Below are 19,325 nucleotides of genomic sequence, written 5' to 3' on the forward strand. Positions count from 1 at the left end.
TCAGAGCTCTTGTACTGTGTAATGACAGCGCTTCCGTCTCAGCCGCTCCAGCAACGGACGCATGTGGATTAATCGGCAAAAACGATGCATCGGTCGAACTCTAACCTATACAATGTTTGCATTCCTTTGTTTGAATGTCTCCTCCCCTGCTGTATAATCCCTCCTGTAAGATTACAAATGTATTAATGTTTGAAATATATTTTGGAACAGTTTAAGGCAGTGTTTCTCAAACTTTTTCTGCCATTCCCCACTTTGGAGGTAGTGAAGGGTTCCGAGCCCCACCTGTCCCCAATCGCCCCAACAAAGTTTTTCTTAACTATCGGTATCTGCATTTATGATGGGGATAAATCAAGCGCCAGCGTTAGTTCTGGCAGGCCACGTAGTCAAGCTCCGCTATCAGCTGATTGGGAAATTCTAACTCCGCCCCTCTTTCAGCTGATCTGTTTCAGCTGATCCTATGCTCTCAATTGGCTTCTCTCAAACAGGGCGGCTTACTTAAGCATAGCTTCACTTCAATCTGCCTGCTTGGACGCTTCTGCTGCACGCTGCTTCAATAGCGTCTGGCTGCAGACTTGCACTCTCAGACTTGCACGCTCAGTCAACTGCACTTCCGCTGCAAGTGACGTCACTTGTACTCTCAGACTTGCACGCTCAGTCAACTGCACTTCCTCTGCAAGTGACGTCACTTGCAATCGACACCTGCTCTCCACTCTCCTGCGACCGACGCCAGGTGTACACTAGTGGCACGTGTCAGATTGAGAACTCCCAATGTGGTTCAAGAATCATTGCCGTAAGTATATATATATATATATATATATATATATAAAGTATATTTATCAAGTATATTTATATATATATATAAATATACTTGGTTAATATATGATAATACGTTCTACGTCAATGTAAATACTCATTTTAATATCTAATATGCGCAAGTATGTCTAACGTTACTTGTTTGTCTACTCATGCTAACTAGTCTTACTCTTAAATAAAAGTGGTATATAAACTTTTTATATACATATGTCTTAAATACTGTGCTACATGGCTTACACGTTGAAAGCACAGTATATATTACCGTCCATTTTGTTTTATTTTTTGCGGGGTTAATTATTAGTAAAATACGTATCGTAAAATACGACCTTGCGCCTCAGTTCAGTTCTTGAATTGTAATTTCCTGTAAGTTACACAGTTCTAATATCAATATTATCATTGATTTCATTACAGATGCACCAATCAATATTTTTACTATCTGAAAACCCCCTGGTACCACAGTGCACATCATGTTGCACTTTGTATCACTGCAGTTTATGCCCTACCCTAAAGCCAACAACCCTGAAAAGAATAAAGCAACACTGGGAAGGACATTTTAAAAAAGCAATTGTTTTCCAAGGTAGGTGCATTACACTATTTTACTATAATTGTAGTTGATTATTGGTGGCACAAACACCTTCATAAATATTTTTCCTTCAAATAAACCTAAGGTGACGCTCTGAAACAATTTGTGCTAAGAAAAACACCATATGAAATTTGATAATGATGCCAAAAAGATTTGCATTCACAGTAAGATTTGTGGAACTGTATATAAGATTGGAAGCATTTGCATATGCAAGAGAAGCTTTGTAAAGGTAAGTTTCCCGTAACCTTGCCCTATATACAATTTATTTAGACACTTGCACATGCAGATTCATTTTACATGATCAATCCGTTTAGCAGTCTCTAAACTGTTGTTTTTGCTTGTAAATCGCTGTTCACAGGCTTGCAATGCTTTCGTCTGTATTTGGGTGGGGAGAAAACTGCCAAAAGTGTCTGAAGAATGCAGATCATATTTATTTTGTGTTAGCGTGAAGCTGCAGTTTCAATTAAACTTGAATTTTTTTTACAAACTTACGTTTGAAATGCAACACACTATTACAAAGCTTTTCTTGTGCATGCAAATTTAGTTTACGGGTACAATCTTATGTACACTTCCACAAATCTTACCTTACGTATGCAATTCTTTTTGGCATCATTTAATCTTCATAATACTGGACCTAATTATTTTATTGTATGGGTTCTATATTGATGTGTTGATGTGTTTTCCTGATTTTCATACTGTGCTTTATCTACAGGCAAAAGAATATGTCATTGCCATTTGCCTTGCAGAATTGAGCCTCATTACCATTGTCCAAATTGCAGCAAAACTGTTCTCAGGAGATACGTTATGGAAGCTCACTTACAAATATGCCCATCATCAAATTTGTCAGCAATGACACCTGCACTCTCATCACCTCCTTATGCAGTGGGACCTTCACTGCCATCTGCAACGACACCTGCACTGTCTTCACTGCCATCTGCAACAACACCTGCTCCGTCTTCTTTGCCATCTGCAACAACACCTGCTCCGTCTTCACTGCCATCTGCAACGACACCTGCACTGTCTTCACTGCCATCTGCAACAACACCTGCTCCGTCTTCACTGCCATCTGCAACAACACCTGCTCCGTCTTCTTTGCCATCTGCAACAACACCTGCTCCGTCTTCACTGCCATCTGCAACGACACCTGCACTGTCTTCACTGCCATCTGCATCAACACCTGCTCCGTCTTCTCTGCCATCTGCAACAACACCTGCTCCGTCTTCTTTGCCATCTGCAACAACACCTGCTCCGTCTTCTCTGCCATCTGCATCAACACCTGCTCCGTCTTCTTTGCCATCTGCAACAACACCTGCTCCGTCTTCTTTGCCATCTGCAACAACACCTGCTCCGTCTTCTCTGCCATCTGCAACGCCGTCAGGTTCACAGTTGTCCAAAAGGCAAAATGTGATTAAATGCCCACATTGTTCTAACACTGTACTAAAAAAGAACTTGATAATCCACATTAACAGAAAACATACTGACCATTCGAAAGATGTTACAATGCAGTCACATCTTTCCAGTGTGTGCATTGATCCCTCAAATGGACTGTCAGCAGTTCAAAGAAGTGGTCATGGTTTCACTATACCAGTTCATGTTCAGAGAAAGACTTGGGGCAAAGTTCATTATGGTAGGTGTGAGTTGGAGGAGTGTCACCAGTATCAGCTTCTTGCTCATCGCAGTGGATACACATTTAGTCTCTGTGAACACCTTCGTTCACTGGATTACTGTTTTGAGACAGCATTTGAGGAGCACCTGGAACCGAGTGTCCTTGATGAGATGGTCCATTTTAAATTCATAGGAGAGTCTAAGAAGGCAGTTTGTTTGAAAAGACAAAAAATAGCTCAGACATCTCATGTTCCAATTTCGGTGTTGGTGCCATTAGGTGGATCTCAAAAACAAATCACTCTCTCCATACACGAGCCTGCTGTTCATCATTATAATCGTCTTGGCAGAGTAATGGTAACGTACAATTCAGCTGCTTGTACTTGGCACTGCCCATGTGCAAAACCACGAATGTCTTGCCCTCACAAAAACATTGCCAAATGGCACTTGTTCCAAATAAATAAGAACTTGTTCATTACAGACAAAACTGCTAAATCAAGTGACACCTTGGGACCCCAGCACTCAGAGGAACACATATTCACTTCTATTGACCTTCAAAACACTGTGGAATATATATATAGAGAGAAAAAAATTCCAGCTAATCTTCCAGAAGCAGCAGCCAAATCAAAGGCATTTCCATCAACTTTTCTTCCAGTTGAGACCACATGTATGATCTGCAGTGGTGAAACAGCACTTGACATGCCACAGCTGATGACTGCAAAGGCTAAAATTGTCACCATGGAAAATGTCATTGACAGTAAGTTCAACATTCAAATATGTTTATTTTTTTATTTATATTAGGTTGTATCATAAACATTCATGAATGTTACTTACACTTACTCTTTTTAGGTATCTCTACTTACACCAGAAGGTGCCCAGGGTGTAATATGATGTATAGGTATCAGGAATGGCAGGATGGTCTCCACAATTTTGATAATCATGTACTTCTGAGTCTTGAACTTTGTCTTTACCTAAGACACAGTTTACAGGTTTGTCTATATTGCATAGTGTCTTAAGACACACACACATCTATCCAATAATTAAACTATGCAAATAATTTTATTGACCCTTTCCGATTATGTCTATTCTAGAATCATATATCAGTGTCCAGGGCTATAGACACTTTGGAGAGCCTCCGGAGAGTAAAATACCCCAACAGAGACACCATACTCCATGGATATTGTCATTTTGAGGCCTTGACAGATACAGACTACTTGTATTCTTGTGTTAACTGTGGCTACCATCCTCCCGTGGTCATCATGGACTTGCACAAGAAGGGTGTTTTCAGCATGTCAGGTAAGAGTTTGTTTGCTTTAATATAATAACCAGTATAACAATGTAAAAGTACTTTTCTTGATATAGATAAGGTCAGATAGACAGACATAGACAGATAGGGTCAGATGATAGATAAGGTCAGATAGACAGATAGATAGAACTACTATCATCTGACCCTATCTGTCTATATCTGTCTGTCTGTCTCTCTGTCTGGTCTATCCATCTACCTATCTGTCTGTCTCTGTCTGATCTATCTGTCTGTCTGTCTACCTATCTACCTACCTGTCTCACTTGTTTATTGATTTTTTTTTTCTCTTTTCTTCAAGTGAGTGACCTTAAAGAGCCTTCACCTGATTTTAGAGGAGAAGTCGACATTGAGGATTTCTGGAAATCAGTAAATCTTGAGATGATTGCTCGAGGATTTGTTCCCAGTAAGTGTTTTTTTTCTACTTTTAACCCACAACTTCTTCTAATATAAAGTGTGAGCCCCACTTTATATTAGGTGGCCTTAACTACAATGTACTTACATCAAAAAATAAGTACAATGTACTTACTGTGTTCAAATCGTATTGCAAAACACCTTTGCTGATATTGAGGTGGGATACGGGTAGGGTTAGGGACAGGTGTGGTGGTGTGGGTAAGTTTAAGGGTAGGGTTAGGGACAGGTGTGGTGGTGTGGGTCAGTTTAAGGGTAGAGTTAGGGACAGGTGTGGTGGTATGGGTAAGTTTAAGGGTAGGGTTAGGTGTAAGGGAAGTGTCACTGTGTAATTACAAATGTAACTACAGAAATGAATTACAGATGTAATTACATGCAGGTATTTTTTTTAAATGTAAGTACAATGTAAAAACATGTATGTACACAATAAGTGCATTGTATCAAATGATTAATTAAAATGTTAGTACATAGTAGTTAAAGCCACCTAATATAAAGTGGGTCCGAAATTTGTAATGTAGACTAATAAATGTGTGCATGTGCCTCAGGCCGAGCTAAGAATCCATTTGCTGTGCAACCAACTTATGAAAGGTGGGCTCCATGGATAGGAAACAAGACAAGGATGGATGACACTGTGTTAAACACAGAATATGCTAAAGTTGGAACCGCAAAGGTCACATCAGCTGAAGCTCAAATGATGAATGTGTCAGAAGACCGTCTTATAGATGAGCTGATGAAGCAGAAGGTAGAAATCTTCATAAAATTAAACTTCAGTTGAATCATGATCTTTGAGACAATTATTTTTCTGATGCATTATACAACAGGTTGGCGTTGTCCGAAAACTCTGCAAGGCCTGTAACATTGACTCGAAAGGTTCACGCATGGATCTCATTACAAGACTGAGATCGGAGATGCAGACCAGACAGTCCTATGACAAAATGTTCCAGAAAATCTGGGGAGCATCAGGTGGGCATAATGATATTGTACTTTAATGAGATAACAATGGAGATATCCTATTTTTACATGTCCTAATTCAGTTTTTGTTATGACTTTTCCAGGTGGCTGGTCAGTCATCCTATGCCCACATGGTGTAGTGTATAGTATCAAGTTCAATTTGAGAGCAGAGAGTCCAAGAGATTTTGTGGACATGCTGTTGTCATGGAAGCACATTCCTAATGTTAGTGTCTATGACTTTGCACGAGGCTTGGCCACACATGGTAATTTACGTGTTCCTACAGCTGTCCCATTTCAGCCTCATGAAGGAAGACTGGCTGAGCCAACACCAGATAACATCAGCAAAGCAAAGCAGGGCAAACTGAAGGTGTCTCTTCCTTGGTTGTTTGAGAAGAACGAAAGTTTGAATATCAAGGGCCATCCCATCACTGGAGCAACAGAGCACTACGTCTTGTATGACAAACTACATGAATCGAACACAAAAGACCCCCAGGATATACTCAGAAGAATCAGTCTGGTCTCAGAGCTACATGGTTGGCTGAATAGTCAAGTTGCCGAACAGTTTTTTGCCAGTTTGCGAAAGAACAACTATTTCCTCAACAACATGGCACCCTCAACACACATCTTCATGATGCGCAACATCATAAATCATAAGAATGCATCCACAAACCATAAGCTTCTTCAAGTACAGTTGCAACGTGGTCACAGACCTCATGGACTGGAAGATATTATCCTCTCTGACTTAGGACAAGCAATTCTAGGTTAGTAGCCAATAATTATACTACACTACTTTTTTATGCACCACAATATTTTGAGTAACTTAACAATAGTAACTTCTTTTACGCTGTTTTTCTCAGCCCCACAACCCAGTAAAAGAGAAACTGTCAGGCAACATCCACAGTTAAATCAGGACATTGGTGAGGGGATTTTTTTTTTTTGTCCTTGTGAGTTTAAATGTTTTTTGTCTTCATGCTAATACTGCTTTTTTAACATATGCAGAAGACTGTGGACCTCAATGTGAAGCATTCACCAAGTGTGAAACTATTTCAGCCTGTCGAGCTTCATGGACTTTGGCAAATCATCCAGCTCAAAAAGAACTAGTTAGTTTCAATAAATTGTTAATAACATCTCTGTTTAACTGTGGCATCTTCAGTGTTAAAACCTTTTTTTTTTTGTTTATAGCTCAACTACGTACTAGACATCGAGAGACCAGGAAAGGAACTGATTGTTCGAACACCGAACGCAGTCCTAAATCGTGCTGACTTTTGGACACTGGGCTTGAACAAAGACATGGAGTCAACTGTGAGATCAGAGCTGTTTTATACTACTTTATATATGTGGTTACATATATTTTTAATTCATATTGTAATTTTATACTTTTTCAGATTGGAAATAGTTGTTTTCAGTTGATTGCAAGTATTGCACGATCAAAGGTATTTTAATTATATTTAGTTATTTAGAAATACATTGAGTTTTACAATATTCATATTATTACAGTACATATTTTAAAATGACACCTACACACAATACCCTGCAGGGCAAGAACATTTACGTATGCAATCTTTATGTTGTATCAACATGGCTACCACCAAACAACTGTGATCCATTTTTGAGTCTACCTGTAAGTATATGTTGTTCTATTCCCTGTTATGCATGCTGTTATGTGTTCACTTAAACTTTCTAATTTATATCAGGATGATGCTCACTTGAAAGATGCCCTTGTGGTTCCGATTTGGACACCAGGACACTACCAGTTGTGTGTAAGTATTCACATTGCATTTAGTGAATATTTAAAAAGAAATTAAAATAAATTGTCTTTGTATGAAAGTAGTGCTTTTATTGTGTTATTTTTGTAGCACGTGAAAATACAAAAAGGTATATTGTGCTGTTATAATGTAATCTAAAGAAAATCAATTATCTACTGTATTTTCTTCAGGCTTTGAAGCCAGCCCAGAAAGTAATTCTCTTTTTAGACTCGAAATGTTCTGAGACACCACACGGATTTTGTTCCGAGAGCTACAGAGCTCTGATGAGGTCTTTAGGATAAACTTAATTAAAATGCGCGGTTGCGCTTTTGTTCAGAGATGGTCGCGTTCATATGACCTGTCTCTATGCTGTACGCAGTTGCTGTTTTTCATCTGTTTGAAGGTTTGTACTTCTTGTGATGTACTTCATGTTTCTCAGAACTTTTTTGCATTAGTGATGATCTCATAGATTTCAACACCTTTGTTTCATTCTTACAGCTAATGGTCTGAGAAATCTGTATGATTTAACAATGCTTGCATGTTCAGTTGTTCACTAATAGTCATAGTTTTGTGACTTATTTCATGAAGTTCATAGGTTTGTATGGCTTGTTCAGATGTTCTTGTATAATGCATGAAGGTTGTGTTCTTGAACCGGTTTCTTAGAGCAGTGTTTCCCAACCCTGTTCCTGGAGGCACACCAACACTACACATTTTGAACTTTCTAATCAAACACACCTGATTCAACTCATCAGCTTGTTAGTAGAGACTCCAGGACCAGAAATAGATGGTTCAAATAAGGGATGCAATATGTCCACTGTAGGTGTGCCTCGAGGAACAGGGTTGGGAAACACTGTCTTAGAGGTTATTGAGAGTACTAGGGGATCCCTGTTTGATTTGAGCTCTTGTTTGTAATCAATATTGTTGTAGGCCATATTTTAAAAAAAATTATGGAACCCCTAGCTCTTTCACAGAACACAATTTTGAGAAACTGTTCTACAAATTTAAATGTGCATAAAAGTTAAGCAAAAAATGCTAAAAAAAAAAGAACACAAATTATCATTCATTATTTGTTTCCCCTCTAATCAACAGGGACATTGCAAACAAGATAATGCCTGGGAAATGGGCTGAAAAGACAGGCCTTGATTTACAGGTAAATTTGGTCAATTCTCAAAGTGTTACTTATTGTAATGTTTAAGTCACTTATTTATTTCTGTTTACTTCTGTATTAAAGGGCTTTCCAGGGCAACCATATGGTAATGACTGTGGTGTCTTCATGTTGATGGTAAGATGGGTGTTTGTTTAGTTTAAACCTCTGGGCTCTGGCTGTTTTTAATTTCTCTTTTGCCTCATCATGATTTTCCCCCCTGTATAGTCTGCATTTTACGTGGTGATGGATTCCTCATTTGATTACACAATTGTGAGTACTTGTTTACAATAATGTTGAATCAGTGTGAATAATTTTTGTATTTTTTTTAAATGCAAAGCGGGTAATAATTTGTATGTTTTGAGAAGCTGGACATGCCAGGACTGCGGAAATGGTGGTGTGTGATGTTGATGGAGAACTATGGGCTGGATAGGTACAGTTTTTTTTATTTATTTTTTTATACTTTATGGATATAAACAGATAAATAATAGAACAATGTGTAATATTGGCATGCTTTACAGCCATGGAAAGGTTTTTGCACACTTCACTGAGGAGTCTAAAGCCTTCTTGAGGGGTGAACGCCAGCCTGTTTTCAGGCTGAAGAAAAGAAAATTGGAAGAGATGTTTCAGGTGAAAGCATATACTAGGGCAGTGTTTCCCAATTCTGGTCCTGGAGAACCCCCAACACATTTTTGATGTCTCCCTAATCAAACACACCTGATTCAACTCGTCAGCTCATTAGTAAAGACTCCAAGATCTCAATCTTGTCTCAATCAGCTCCCTTGTTCAGTAGTTAGGGCACTGATCAGGGAGTCAACCCATTGACTTATGTCCTGATCAGTGCCCTGACTAAGCTGATTGAGAAGCACCCCTCAAATGAATGTCAGACGAGAGCTGTCAAAAATGTGCAGTGTTAGGGGTTCTCCGGGATTGGAAAACACTGTACTAGGGGATATGACACTTAAGATGTCATATTACCTTGTGAATGTTTGCTTTGCTTATGCTGTGGTGTTTGACCTACAGGAAGAGCCACAACATCAGGTTCAAGAATTGCCATCAATTGGTGAACGACAGCCTGTTTTTAGGCTGAAGAAAAGAAAATTGGAGGAGAGGTTTCAGGTGAAAGCATATACTAGGGCAGTGTTTCCCAATTCTGGTCCTGGAGAACCCCCAACACATTTTTGATGTCTCCCTAATCAAACACACCTGATTCAACTCGTCAGCTCATTAGTAAAGACTCCAAGATCTCAATCTTGTCTCAATCAGCTCCCTTGTTCAGTAGTTAGGGCACTGATCAGGGAGTCAACCCATTGACTTATGTCCTGATCAGTGCCCTGACTAAGCTGATTGAGAAACACCCCTCCAATGAATGTCAGACGAGAGCTGTCAAAAATGTGCAGTGTTAGGGGTTCTCCGGGATTGGAAAACACTGTACTAGGGGATATGACACTTAAGATGTCATATTACCTTGTGAATGTTTGCTTTGCTTATGCTGTGGTGTTTGACCTACAGGAAGAGCCACAACATCAGGTTCAAGAATTGCCATCACAGGTATATTTACTGTGTAGTGGGTAATCATCTATAAGTGAAAAGTTATGAAGTTACCGGACTTGCATATACTATTTATTTCTTTGTATTTATGTTTTTAGGCAGATGATGCTAGTTTAAATGTACTACATCCTGTGTTGGAGGATGCACCACTTGAATCACAAGAGGTACACTGTTTTGTTACATGACTAGTAATTAAGTCAAAATAATTGTTGCTTTGTTTTGGGTTTTGTTGTCATTCATGCATTTGGTTTATTACTGTTGTATCTCCCTTTTTTTCTGTTATTTCACAGAATCCATTGATGGGGGATTTGAAGATAGCCAGCAAGTGGTGTTTGGAACAGTCAAGTGTGCTGCTTGGTACTGTTCAGCTGCCCAAAGTACTCTGTATGGAAGACCAAGATGTTGCTGAAGCCATGGACCGTTTAGAGAAGGCGGAGTTTACAGAAGACAGAATCTGTGCTCTAGAACCCTTTAGCTTTGTCTTTACGGAAGTGAATGACATGCATATGTTCCTTAACCATTCAGTTGATATCATGAATCTAAAAGTATTCTGTAAAACTGAAGTAGAAGAAAGTACATAATGTCTCTTTTACATATATTTTTTTGTTTGTTTTTAAATATGTAAATGTTTTAAATTTGTATCTTTATATTGTACTATTTGAATAGTGTATTTGTACACATAATAAATTGTTACTATAATTGACATTTACAACTCAAATTGCATCGGTTTATATTTTTCTTTGTTGATTGTGTAGACCCTTGTATCATTGATTATTTGCTTTGCTGTTATTAAAACGGACTTTATTAACATGAATGCTAAATAAATAATACAGCATTATATTTCGATAGGGGTGGGGTGGGGGAATGTGATGACATTTTGATGTCGTTGTAGCACGTAAGTACTTAACGCGTTTAACAGCGTCAATACAATGCAAATTAATCTTAACGCGTTTAACAGCGTCAATACAATGCGAATGAATTGCTGGAAATGTATTTCCGGGTTATTTTTGTCGATTGCAAGTGACGTCACAGGAGAGCAGGTGTCGATTGTAAGTGACGTCACTTGCAGAGGAAGTGCAGTTGACTGAGCGTGCAAGTCTGAGAGTGCAAGTGACGTCACTTGCAGCGGAAGTGCAGTTGACTGAGCGTGCAAGTCTGAGAGTGCAAGTCTGCAGCCAGACCCTTCTCCGCTGCTTTGCAATCAGGATAAGAATTTATGGTTTTCCTATGCTTTATCATCTATGCATTTTGTGCAGTCTGCTTTATCAAATCACCAAACCATACACAAGGCTTTTTAAAGTGCAATTGCCTTTCACGTTGTATTCATGTATCAAACGGAGCTACAGCAATTCTATGTTCGTTTTGAGTGAGATAAGTAGGCTATGTTTTGGCTAATGATTCAATCACGCAATGTGAGCATTATTTTGGCAAATATGTATTCAATATTTACATACTTGCGTAAGACGAACATGAGCTGCAGCTGCATTTTCATCAGATTTATACCAGGACATGTACAATTTCATAACAATGGGAGCAGTAACAATTATGACCATGTGTTGGATACTTTCGTCAGCTTATTACTAGACTAACTGCTGTCTTGTACGAATGATTTATTTATTTATTTATTTTTCCCAGCTTACCCGAGTATGGCGGTTCAAGTCTAACATTACAAGCTATTTCCTCAACGAAAGCAACCCCACTTGCTGAGCCTGTTATTTTATCATTTGGCAAACGTTTTACTGGGTTTTGTGTCTCGGGCTCTGGGATACGTGCTCCATTGCAGCGTGTTTGCAGCGATGGGTGGCGGCCGATCGTCATGAACGTGATCCTGAGAGGTGGTCGTCAGAGAGGGATTTATTAGTTAAAATCACTCACTGCTCAAATGCATGTTTTGCTTAAAACAAGATTTGTCAGGAGCTAATTAAATGTGGAATTCGGCAAGCAAAACAGAATCATATCACAAGGAATTGAGTAGTGCGAAATATAGCGAGAGCAATTCGCCCCCACACGGTTCACCTCACATTCATTCAGGTTGTAAACGTAAACTCGCGTTTTCGTCGCATGGTTCACAAACTGTCTAATTTGGAGTTTGCATCGCTGCATTATTTTCATGGACTCTCTGAAGGTATACATATGTTATGTGACTGACTCAAGAACAATTTCAGAGAAATCTGCACTCCACAAATTAAGTATATCAAGCCTATGTCTCAGCTGGCAATTTCACACTCATTCATCCGTCTTCACGAAGCTACGTTTATTTTTAACTCTGTTAAAATTATCAGGTCATTGGCAACGTAATTGAAAATGGTATCTGCATTGCTTAAGCTTAGTCGTTTTCAGTAAAATGCTAGGCTTATGGATATTGTTCTTGTCTCTATAGTTGGTATTTGTAAATTGTAACTCATTTTAAGCTAAAGTTGATATGGGAAATTTTGTCTAATCTATAGTTGAGATTGGGAACACATTTGTCTTAAAGCTATTATTAATATTGGAAGTGCTCGTTCTTAAAGGGGTCATAGAATGGTACATGCACTTTTACAAGTTGATTATACGGAAATGTGTGTTGGCAGTGCCTGTACACAACCATCCTATAATGATAAAAATACATCCAGTGTTTTTTTTTAATCTCCTTATATATTTTCCCCTGTCTCAAATCGAGCCGTCTGATCGTGTGACGTTACACGGTGTACACCCCTCCTAAGATTGTTGATTGACAACAGCGTTTCAACACAGACCCGCCCTGAGCAAGCTGTCATCAGTCCGCCATTGTTGATACTCTGGAGCAGAATGGCGTCTAAGCGATTGTTTGTTCAATGTTTGCGCGAATCATTTCTCAGCAGACTGCTTTATAAACGAGCGTCAGTATAAAGCAGGTTTTGCTAATAAGCTGCTCTTGAAAAAAGGATCGTGTTCCTGCTGCACCTCAGGAAGATGTGAGTGTAACGTTTTATTAACCTTTATATTAATCTTTGCAAATCGCTTGCACGCTTCACGATGAATGAGGCTAAAGTTTACAGGGTAAGTTACATTACGGCATGCTTTCTGTGTATGACGTTCTCAATATAATTCATAATCCCACGTTTATAATGAACAACGCGTTATGTTTGTTATTACAAACTGTGTAAGTTACTCGGGTGATAAAGTTAACGTGGTAACACTACACTAAGCTTACTTTTGTACATGGTTTATAACGGTGTCTGTTACTGATTAAGAAGTAATGTAAAAAAAAAAAAATCTTATAACATAACATCAATCTGTCAATGAACTAACACATCAGTAAACACATAGCAACTACGCTACTCTGCCAGTACAAAGATAGATAAAAGTGACATGACGTTAACCAACCATTCAGATACGTTCGTCATCTGTTCCTGGTCCGACTCCGGTTCAAAATGATAAGGTTGCTCAGATGTGTCCTCAGAGACTCCCGTTGCCATTATTTCTCGAAAATATACCCTCAACTGTTGTCAAGGCAACACTCCACGTGTGTTGTGTCGGGTCGAACCGAACGCCCCACAGAGCAGAGGGGCGGGGTGAGCAAAGCTCATTATCATTTAAAGTCACATACACTGAAATGACTTGCTGAAAACTAAGCTGGTTTTGACCAGGTAAAATGAGTGTTTTCTTACAATACTAATGAGAATTTTTAATTAAAGTATATTACAAACTTTTCATTTAGACACTAAAGAATCATATTAACTTGTACAAAAATGTCATTCTATGACCCCTTTAAAGCTATATCTAATATTGAGTGCTTGCCTTAAAGCTATACTTATATTGGAAATGCTTGTTATTAAAGTTATAGCTAATATCGGAAGTGCTTGTCTTAAAGCTATAACTAATATCGGAAGCGCTTGTCTTAAAGCTATAATATTGAAAGTGCTCATTCTTAAAGCTAAAGTTGCTATTAGAAATATTGTCTTAAGCTATAGTTGAAATCGGGAACGCACTCGTTCTTAAAGCTATAATATTGGAAGTGCTCATTCTTAAAGCTAAAGTTGCTATTAGAAATATTGTCTTAAGCTATAGTTGAAATCGGGAACGCACTCGTTCTTAAAGCTATAATATTGGAAGTGCTCATTCTTAAAGCTATAGTTAATATTGGAAATGCTTGTTCTTAAAGCTATAATTAATGTCGGATATGCTGTTATTAAAGCTATAATCAATATCAGAAGTGCTTGGTCTCAAAGCTATAATTAATATTGGAAGTGCTCATTCTTAAAGCTATAATTAATATAATATTGAAAGTGCTCATTTGTAAAGCTATAATTAATATTGGAAATACTTGTTCTTAAAGCTACAGTTACTATCGGAAGTGCTTGTTCTTAAAGCTATAATTAATATTGGGAATGCTTGTATTAAAGCTATAATTAATATTGGGAATGCTCGTTCTTAAAGCTATAATTAATATTGGGAATGCTTGTCTTAAAGCTATAGTTAACATCGGAAATGCCTGTTATTAAAGCTATAATTAATATTGGGAATGCTCGTTATTAAAGCTATAATTAATATCGGAAGTGCCTGTTATTAAAGCTATAATTAATATTAGAATGCTTGTTATTAAAGCTATAGCTAACATCGGAAGTGCTTGTTCTTGAAGCTATAATTAATATGGGAAAAGCTTGTTCTTAAAGCTATAGTTAATATTGGGAATGCTTGTCTTAAAGCTATAGTTAACATCGGAAATGCCTGTTATTAAAGCTATAATTAATATTGGGAATGCTCGTTATTAAAGCTATAATTAATATCGGAAGTGCCTGTTATTAAAGCTATAATTAATATTGGAATGCTTGTTATTAAAGCTATAGCTAACATCGGAAGTGCTTGTTCTTGAAGCTATAATTAATATGGGAAAAGCTTGTTCTTAAAGCTATAGTTAATATCAGAAGTGCTCGTCATTAAAGCTATAATTAATATTGGAAATGCTCGTTCTTAAAGCTATAGTTAATATCGGAAGTGCTTGTTATTAAAGCTATAATTAATATTGGAAATACTTGTTCTTAAAGCTATAGTTAATATCGGAAGTGCTTGTTCTTAAAGCTATAATTAAAATTGGAAGTGCTTCTTATTAAGGTTATAATTAATATTGGAAGTGCTTGTTCTTGAAGCTATATTTAATATCGGAAATGCTTGTTCTTGAAGCTACGGTAATATCGGAAGTGCTTGTTATTAAATCTATAATTAATATTGGAAATGCTTGTTCTTAAAGCTATAATTAATATTGGAAATGCTTGTTCTTAAAGCTATAGTTAATATTGGGATATATGTGTGTTCTTAAAGCTGTAATATTGGAAGTGCTTGTTGTTATAGCTATAGTGATATTGGGAACATGCTTGGTAAAACTAAGTATATTGGAAATAGCTTGTTGTTAAAGCTATGGTGTCAGGAACATGCTTGTCTTAAAGCGATATAGCTACTGGAAAACGATACTCGGTTACTTAACGTAACCTCGGTTCTCTCTAGAAGAGGTTCTCTCGTATTGCGTAAGTTCCTTACGCTACGGGAAAGTATTCTTTCTTCGAGATTTCTGAAAAACCCAAAATTATCCTTAATTTTGTAACATTGTCAACGCAGTGCGGCAGCCTGGCAGACCATAGCAGGCTATACCAGCGTGCTATTGGCTGCTCTGCTGGCAACTGCAGCAGCCTATCGGTGAGCCCGCGTGACGTGGCGACCAATGAGGGCGTTTCGCGCCCACCTGGCTTCATTTGCCTACAGGTGGGGCGTGGCCACGTGTATATAAGCAGGGCTCACGGGCTGCATATTCGGTTTTCGTAGTTCTGAAGCGTAAAAGCCCGCGGGGCGCACGGCAAGGAACGCAATACTCGTTCCCTCTTCTAGAGAGAACCGAGGTTACGTTAAGTAACCGAGTATCGTTCTCTTACGAGAGGTTCTCTCGTATTGCGTAAGTTCCTTACGCTACGGGAACATATTGTCAACGCCGTGCGCGCCTCGCATACAGCATATGTATCCCAGGGAACCGGGGAAAAAACACTGCTCGGGCAGGGTGGCCGGTAAGGAAAACGGGCCACCACATATACAGACACTTCGTTCGAACTGACGGGTGGTTACAACGGGTGGTTACAACACCCTGTCTTATGAATGAGGGAACGGCACCTGCCCGTCGCCTTCAAATTCACCACACCTTGTCTCATGAATGAGGGAACGGCAACGCCGGTCGCCTTCAAATTCACAATATCTTGTCATATAAGTGAGGTAACGGCACCGCCGGTCACCTTCAAACTCACAACAGCTCTTTTCGTAAATGAGGGAACGGCACCGCCGGTCTCCTTCAAATTCACAATATCTAGTCATATGAGTGAGGTAACGGCACCGTCGGTCACCTTCAAACTCACGACAGCTCTTTTCGTAAATGAGGGAACGGCACCGCCGATCTCCTTCAAATTCACGTAAGCCTCGTACCGAACTTACTACCAGTATGTGAGCTATGTCTGCGCAGAATCACTGGGCAGAACCAACAGCCTTATTGAACTGATAACACTTTCGCCTGTAAGGCAGGAACTTCCAGATTGTAAAATCTCACGAACGTAGACGGGGAGGCCCAGCCTGCCGCCATGCAAATATCGTGGATGGAAATCCCTCTGGCCCAAGCCCACGAAGAGGCCATGCCTCTAGTGGAGTGTGCTCTGACACCTAGCGGGCACTGCAGGTGTTTGGAAGCGTAAGCTACTGCAATCGCGTCCACTATCCACCTGGATAGGGTCTGTTTCGAGGAGGCGAGACCTTTAGTGCGCCCTCCAAACGAAACAAATAGCTGCTCAGAACGCCTGAAGGCGGCGGAGCGTGTGACGTAAACCCTCAATGCCCTGACAGGGCAGAGGACATTGCCACCGTCCCCCTCGTCGGGTGCTGGCAGAGCCGAGAGGGAGACAATCTGCGCCCTGAAGGGAGTGCCTATCACTTTGGGGATATAACCATGCCTCGGCCTAAGAATGACCTTGGAGTCATTTGGGCCGAACTCCATACACGTCGGGCTCACTGAGAGTGCGTGTAGATCCCCCACGCGTTTTACTGAAGCCAGAGCTATCAGGAACGCGGTTTTTAGCGAAAGGAACCTCGGTTCCACAGTCTCGAGCGGTTCGAAAGGATGAGCCTTCATGGCCTCTAGGACCAAGGCCAGATCCCAAATAGGAACCGATGGGGGCCGCGGGGGATTCATCCGTCTGGCTCCTCTGAGGAAACGGATGATGAGCTCGTTCCTTCCTAGCGTGCTGCCTAGCATCGTCTGAGCGAACGCTGCTATAGCCGCTACATACACTTTGAGCGTGGAAGGGGACCTGCCCAGTTCCAACAGCTCCTGGAGGAAGGGGAGCACCCGCTGGACCCCACATTGCTGCGGTTCCAATCCCTTGGAAGCACACCACTCAGTGAACACCGACAACTTAGAACTATATAACCGCCTCGTCGAGGGGGCTCTAGAGTGTGAAATCGTGTTCATAACCCCTTCGGGCAGGTCAACGGGTATCCGTTGGTCACCCATACATGCAGAGACCATCGCTCTGGATGGGGATGCCAAACTGACCCTCCTGCTTGAGAGAGGAGGTCTGCTCTCAGCGGAACTGGCCAGGGGGGTGAGTGCGACAGCTTCACCAGCTCTGGGTACCAAATCTGGTTCTCCCAGCGCGGCGCTATAAGGAGCACCGGGCGGCGCGTCTCCCTGATTTTCGCTATGACCTGGGTTAATAGGGAAATCGGCGGGAAAGCATACAGCGGGAGGCTGGGCCAAGGTTGGGACAGCGCATCCTCGCTTTTGGACAGAAACGTCGGGCAGCGGGCGTTCTCTTTTGTTGCAAAGAGGTCGAGCTCCGCTCTGCCGAATAGGCGCCATACCAGCTGGACTGTCTGGGGGTGCAGGGACCATTCTCCTGGGAGAATGAGGCCCCTGGACAGCTTGTCCGGGCCCACATTGAGGTGGCCCGGTACGTGCGCAGCTCTCAGCGAGCTGTGTGCCCACACGAGCAGGCGTTCCGTCAGATTGCCCAGACACCTGGACCTGACACCGCCCTGCCGGTTCACGTAGGACACCACCGTGGTATTGTCCGACCGGACCAACACGTGGTGTCCTCGTATAAACGGGAGAAACTCCTTGAGCGCGTTCTCTACCGCTATCATCTCCAAACAGTTTATGTGTAGGAGTTTTTCTCCGCTCGACCAGAGGCCCGAGGCCCGAGGCCGGTCTGCCCTCGAAAACGGCGCCCCAACCCGAGGTGGAGGCGTCCGTCGAGATGACTTTGCGGTGTGAGATGGCTCCCATTGTCACTCCCCGCTGATACCAGTCGGCTACTAACCAGGGCTCTAGGGCTGCAACGCTGCCCTGAGTCACTCTGATCCTGAAGCCTCCGGAAGCCCAGGCTCTGTGAGGCACTCGGGCGTTTAACCAGCGTTGCAGCGGGCGCATGCGCATTAAGCCCAGCTGGAGCACAGCTGCAGCTGAGGCCATACGTCCCAGCATCCTCTGAAAAAGCTTGAGAGGTGCGATTTTGCCCGGCCGGAAGTACGCAGCCATGCGCCGAACTTGGCGCGCGCGTTGGGGTGACAGGCGGGCAGACATAGTCACAGTGTCCAGATTCAAACCCAGAAATGAGGTTGATTGCGTGGGCACTAATGAGCTCTTGGTCCAATTGACCGTGAGCCCCAGGCTGTCCAGATGGCTGAGCAGCATTGCCTTGTGGGCAAGGAGCTCGGCCTCTGACTGCGCCAGGATGAGCCAATCGTCCAGGTAGTTCAATATTCGCATCCCCTGGTTTCTCAGGGGAGCGAGGGCCGCGTCCATGCACTTCGTAAATGTACGGGGTGCTAGTGACAGGCCGAACGGAAGGACGGTGTATTGATAAGCCTGGCCGTCGAAGGCGAATCGTAAGAATGGCCTGTGACGCGGCGTTATCTTGATTTGAAAATATGCGTCTTTCAAATCTAGGGAAATTAGCCAGTCTCTCGGGCGAATATGCGCGAGGATCTGCTTGGTCGTGAGCATCTTGAACGATCTCCTCATAAGAGCTTTGTTGTTCAGACGCCTCAGATCCAGAATCGGTCTGAGCGACCCGTCCCTTTTTGGCACGAGAAAATACCGGCTGTAAAAGCCTGACTCGCTCATAGAATGGGGAACCGGTTCTATAGCCCCTTTGCACAGCAGTGTGGCTATCTCCGCTCGAAGTAGATGTGCTACTTCCTCGCTCACTCTCGTCTCTGTACGCGCACAGAAGC

At 41.3% G+C, this 19,325-nt stretch overlaps 2 protein-coding genes across 5 annotated transcripts in view; one reads left to right on the plus strand and one right to left on the minus strand.

The window, feature by feature from the left end:
- LOC307139807 (NACHT, LRR and PYD domains-containing protein 12-like) overlaps positions 1–19,325 on the minus strand; it is a 129,326-nt gene that overhangs the window by 57,603 nt on the left and 52,398 nt on the right. The window lies entirely within an intron of this gene.
- LOC307139814 (uncharacterized protein) lies at positions 978–10,815 on the plus strand. The gene is made up of 23 exons (XM_079838921.1): positions 978–1,390; positions 2,109–3,755; positions 3,848–3,987; positions 4,090–4,294; positions 4,600–4,704; positions 5,255–5,451; positions 5,531–5,672; positions 5,765–6,421; positions 6,518–6,577; positions 6,660–6,760; positions 6,843–6,962; positions 7,046–7,093; positions 7,198–7,281; positions 7,355–7,420; positions 8,495–8,555; positions 8,637–8,687; positions 8,778–8,822; positions 8,918–8,982; positions 9,071–9,179; positions 9,573–9,668; positions 10,062–10,100; positions 10,199–10,264; positions 10,391–10,815. The coding sequence occupies exons 1-15, from the start codon at positions 1,225–1,227 to the stop codon at positions 8,531–8,533; spliced, it is 3,777 nt and encodes a 1,258-aa protein (XP_079695047.1). The 5' UTR covers positions 978–1,224; the 3' UTR covers positions 8,534–8,555; positions 8,637–8,687; positions 8,778–8,822; positions 8,918–8,982; positions 9,071–9,179; positions 9,573–9,668; positions 10,062–10,100; positions 10,199–10,264; positions 10,391–10,815.

Source organism: Gobio gobio (genome assembly GCF_949357685.1).
Source record: "Gobio gobio genome assembly, chromosome: 16".
NCBI classification, from domain to species: domain Eukaryota; kingdom Metazoa; phylum Chordata; class Actinopteri; order Cypriniformes; family Gobionidae; genus Gobio; species Gobio gobio.